This window comes from Cannabis sativa, chromosome 7, assembly GCF_029168945.1.
Source record: "Cannabis sativa cultivar Pink pepper isolate KNU-18-1 chromosome 7, ASM2916894v1, whole genome shotgun sequence".
Lineage (NCBI taxonomy): Eukaryota > Viridiplantae > Streptophyta > Magnoliopsida > Rosales > Cannabaceae > Cannabis > Cannabis sativa.
This window is the reverse complement of record NC_083607.1, coordinates 60512355-60517669: the sequence shown is the minus strand read 5'-3', so window position 1 is coordinate 60517669 and position 5315 is coordinate 60512355. Positions and strand designations below refer to the sequence as shown.

Below are 5315 nucleotides of genomic sequence, written 5' to 3'. Positions count from 1 at the left end.
ATATATATTTAAACACTGATATAATATATAACATAATAAACTACTCATATATCAATAAATTAATGATAAACTCACTATTCTACAAAAGAAATCTAGTAAAGAATTAACAATAAGTTGAATAAATAAGATTTTCCCATTTAAATGTGAACTTATGTCTCTATAAAAATTGAAGTTAATTAAAACTCTTGTTGTAAGTCTATGGTTTTCTATATGGATTTGCAAACTTTGTAAATACTCAATCAAATCACTAACATAATTGTTACACAAACTGAGGTTTTGTTTTATGGTATTTTGAAAGTTTGTGTGTTTTTTTTCATTATATGTTTAATGAAACACAAACTTGGTTTGTTTTATGTTTTACGGTGTCTTTATTTGGTTGTGTTATTAATAATTGTAATAATTTATTGTCTGAGTTAAGAAATGTCTCTGTTTTCTTTATTAAACGATCAGTGAATAAGATTGCTCATACTTTTGCAAAAACTTCCCTATTTTACTTCGATTGTACTTTTCACCTGGAGAAAGTTTCGGTAGATTTGCTACCTTGTTTGGTAGCTGATTTTGATGGTTAATAAGATTGATTTTCCATTCAAAAAAACACAAACTTGGTTTGATGATTAAGCAACACCGACATTAGCAGCTGCAAAATCCATCTCACGGGCTGTCAAGATTCGTGTTGTGTGTTCGTTCATCTGCAAAAAGCGCAGTTACTGCTGGTGTGGTACATGGTGCAAAGCGTTCGGTCTTAGTTATGGCGACCCTCCAAACCGAAGCGATTTAGCTTTCAAACTGTAACTCCATGCACATATATGACATAAATATGTTACATATTAAAGTCATATTCTTATTTAAGAGAAGATTCAATGCAAGAGAACAACTTAGCCAACTAGAATAATTATTCATTGAAATCCATTACATTTGTAAACTTAAACTAAAAACACTAGAAAATTTGGGTCTGAAAAATGCAACAACAACAACAACAAAAAAAAATCAGCTCTGGTGAAAATGGAGCTCTAACAATTCATACTGTTTGGAGGGCAAAAAGTAAATAGTAGACATTGCTCGATCGATCGCTAGCTAGCTCGCTAAACTGTTCTACAGAAATGGTGGTAGTATTATCCATCTGCGAGGATACTTAGGCCTTCCGTCTTTTCCATCGAATAGCTGCAAATGACAAGTTAAGATTAACTTATTGACAGATTCCAAATTAGACAATGCAATAACAAAGAAATGATTACAATTTTCGATCGAAGGATTCACTCACCTTCTTCAAGCGACGGTGCTTTGCAAGGGCCCAATTGGTCATTATATAAGCAGCAACAACAAGGAAGATATAACCGGCGATTGTCTGTGTAGCGATGTTGAAACCTAACCACTGATAAATCTCGGTTGTGTAATTTGCACAAGTGACAATGTTGAACAAAAACCCGCGTGGAATTTGATACCCTCCACTCCCATCAGCACCGCGAAGATTACTAAGCAAGATATGGCAATAGAAGTTTGAGATTTGACATAGTATTCCAAACCCGAAACCAATCTTCATTTGTAGGTCACTAACAGGTGTGTAAAGAGGGTGATTAACATAGTAAGCTATGTAAGATCCAAATGACCAATAGTAAAGACAATTTCTAAAAACATTTGAGAGTGGTGAGGTAGCATGGCTAAACCGATGAACAAAGAACGTTTCCATAATGCGTTTGAAGTAATGGAAACACCAGTAGTAAAGGGCAAACGTCTGCACGGGGTAGATGACAGGCTCGTCTTTGAATCCAAAGTACCTATACACCGGGAAGTAGTAAAATAGAGGGTAAATGATCAAAGGACCTAAGTACTCGAAGAAAAAGAGAGTTCGGTATGAAACTTGTGGACCGAGATCTTTGAACACAACAGTCAAGTCATTGGAGTTTCCATTGGTGTATTCTTTGAGACTCTTTTTCGAGCTGAGGACAACGGGCCTCTCTTTCGATCCCTGTTGGACGGGGAGTGTAAGTCTCTGTCTTGAAGGGTAGAACTTTTTTGCTGTTTATTTAAGGTAATGAAAGTCAAATTATTGTGCTCAGAGTACCAATTCAAGACTTGTTTTAAAGGTGTTGAAACAAATTCATTTGGAATCAAAGATCTTAGGGATCATAACCAAATATAAACCAAGCCAAATCAAAGTTTTGAAACAAAATCAGACCATTTTTATTCTTCTAAATTCCAAATCTACACACACATTCATAACACTATAACAGTTTCTTCAATTGAAAGTGAAAGAAAAAGCTTATTACAAATACTTAATTATGTACCAATTAACAAATTAACAATATTCATGGTGAAAATGAACTGAAACTTAATTAAAACTTCACTAATCTCCTTTCTTAATAGGTAAAATAATCTTCTCAAATCACACTAAGAAATCATATAACTGAACTTAAAGTCTATTCATTGTTATTATAAGTGAAAATTAATTTTGACCAAAACAATTGAAAAATTGAATATTAACAATTACTTACTTCTCTTATGAATCGCCTCCTGTAGATCATCCACAGTGGCCTGAAAAAAAAAACACAAAATCAAAGTCTATAGTCAAATTTCAAGTAACAAAAAAATTGAATCTTTCACACCGAATCCTTCTTTTTTTATCATTTCAATCAAAACCCAACAAGTAAATAATGGAAAAGATTCAAACTATATCGTATTTCTTCCATTTCCTCATAAACCCAATTTTTATTTTCCAAAAATTTGCAGAAAAAAAAAAAGAACTTACAGAGTCATTGAGCTCAAGGCCACCCTTGATTACTTCTCTACCACTTCGTGAGATTACGTTTACCTTCATCTTGGAAAAGACTCAATTGAACAAATTTCTAGAAAAACAAGAATAAAGCTCTTAACTTTAAGTACCAATCTTATGCAAGATCCATTACCAAAAGAGAGAATAAATGGGAATGAAGATGGGGATCCAAATGGGATAATGAAGGTAGGAAATTGGTTTGGAAGATAGTAAGTGAAAAAATTAATGGAGTGTAGTTGGGGTAGGAGAGCTAACTTTAGGCTCTTAACTTTCTTAGATTAGATATACATTACAAAGCTTTGGGCTTTTTTTTTTATTTTTATTTTTTTAGGAGAATTTTTAAAAATATATATATATTAACAAATAATTACATGAAATACTAATATTTATATATATATATATTTAATTTTTACTCTATTTTATAAAAATATAAAAAAAATATTTTAAAATACTAAAAAAAAAACAATATTAAAACAACATCAAAACAATAACAAAACAACATTAAAAATAATAAAGGAATTATCCCATATACTATTTTTTAATTTTTTTTTTTTTTAATTTACAATTTGAGTTGCTCCAGTAATTTTTATATAGGTTGCTATGTGGATTTTGGTTGTAATTTAAGTTGCTCTGTTGATTGTTATGTGGATTTTTATAAAAATACAAAAAAAGACAAACTATTTTGAAGTTTAAAAAATGAAAAAACCCCAAAATAATATATAAATAATAAAAAATGAACAATAAAATAATAAGAATATAACATGAAAATACACTAAAAGACTATATTTATATAAATAAAATCTAAGAAATTGTAAAATTGTTAGAAACTTCGTACATACCATATTTTTATAATTTTTTTTTTGTTATTTTTGTGTTTTTTAAAATTATTTCTTTTTTTATGTTTTATTTATAATTTTATGGCTTAAAGTTTTTTATTTATAAAAATACACCTGTAAAATTTTAAAATTATAAAAATAATTTTTTCATTAAAAAAATAACTAAAAAATAACGATAAATCAGTCTCATGACAATTATAAAACAACTAAAATTAACTTCAAGATAACTATAATACAACTATAAAATAAAAAAATATATATTTTATTGTTGAAATTAAAGAGACATTTTTTGTAAATAAAAAAAAAATAAAACGTAAAAAAAAAAAAAAAATCGGTACTAACGTATTTTTATAATTTGTTCAACAAAATTTTGTCTCTAATGTTTATTTTTTCTAAACTTCTTTCTTGTTGGACTAAGCTTTGATTTTCTTTCTTTGAAATGAATTAAACGATTTGAGACCGTTGGATTAACATCCTTAGAGATGTGTGGGGCCCACACTCATTGTCAACCAAACCCAACCAAAACCAACACAAACGGCTAAAGGTTCTTGATAGTTGATAGTATCACATTCACACTATAACCAAATAGTACACAATTGTGACAATACAAAAAGTGTACAAACGACAGGGTAATTGGTGTCGTTTATAGTATTTGTGGCGGCGGCAGCTGCAGCGGCAGCCGCCTCCTCAGGTGTGGTAATACTCTTTCTCCATTTGGGTATATTGGAAAACGGGTTTTGAGTTCGGTTGGAATAAAAAATAGTAAACATTACTAAAGTTGTAATTATGAGTTAACTTGGCACGACTTACATTTTCACACCTAAATTACACTCTATACCCTTTTTATATTGTCCTCTTTTATTTTTACCTTCTTTTTAAAAATCTATCATTTTTACCTATTTTTTTAAATATTGTACCAATTTTACCCTTATCACTTCAAGATACTCTCCATGTGATTCTCTTATGTAAGGGTATTTTGGGTACAATACATATAAAAAGAGGTAAGTTTCAAATAAATATAAAATTAGAGGTAAATTTGATTAATTGATGAATAAAAGAGGCATTTTTCAACTTACCCCTAGAAACTTTGTGACAGGATAGGCCTATATTCAAATGTGGATTGTGATGGCCCATATTTGGGAAGGTCGGCCCGACACAACTCACGTTTTCATGCATTTGGAGAATTTGTGACATGCTCGTATTCAAATGTGGGTCGTAATGTGATGGCCCATATTTGAGAGAGTAGGCCCAACACGATCAATTTGTATCATGCTTCGTTTCAAGCTAGATCCAAGCTTTTCTCAGTCCAAATTTCTTAGTTGGGTCCACGTTTGAGTTTATTTGAGCCCACCTTGTTATTGCTACAAAAAAGGAGGTTAGGGTTTAAAACCTTCTTTAATGATTTTAGGGTTAGTCACATTGTTTTGTTTTTCTGTTTTTTGTTTTGACAAAAAGAGATGCATCTTATTCATAATCAGACAAATCATCCACCAAAATAGTTGAAAAGTAGTAGGGGCAAGTTCCCTACCGTAGCCACGACCCGAGGAAGAACAAGTGGCAGTCGCCAACCAATTAGTTACCTTGTTCGCATAACGTTTAACAAAAACACAAGAAATATTGTTAAGATTATACATTAAAGTACGACAATAAAAAAAATAACTAAATTAAAAGGAGACAATAAAGGAACTGAACTATACAGAGCATCAATG

At 30.6% G+C, this 5315-nt stretch overlaps 1 protein-coding gene across 1 annotated transcript; it reads right to left on the bottom strand.

The window, feature by feature from the left end:
* Positions 1-875: 875 nt before the first annotated feature.
* On the bottom strand, positions 876-3133 carry LOC115697502 (very-long-chain enoyl-CoA reductase). Its single transcript, XM_030624530.2, has 4 exons — positions 2747-3133; positions 2493-2532; positions 1262-2016; positions 876-1161 (listed from the first exon to the last, which is right to left on the bottom strand). Exons 1-4 carry the CDS (start codon positions 2813-2815, stop codon positions 1093-1095), a joined length of 933 nt encoding a protein of 310 aa, XP_030480390.2. The 5' UTR covers positions 2816-3133; the 3' UTR covers positions 876-1092.
* Between the last annotated feature and the right edge of the window lie 2182 nt (positions 3134-5315).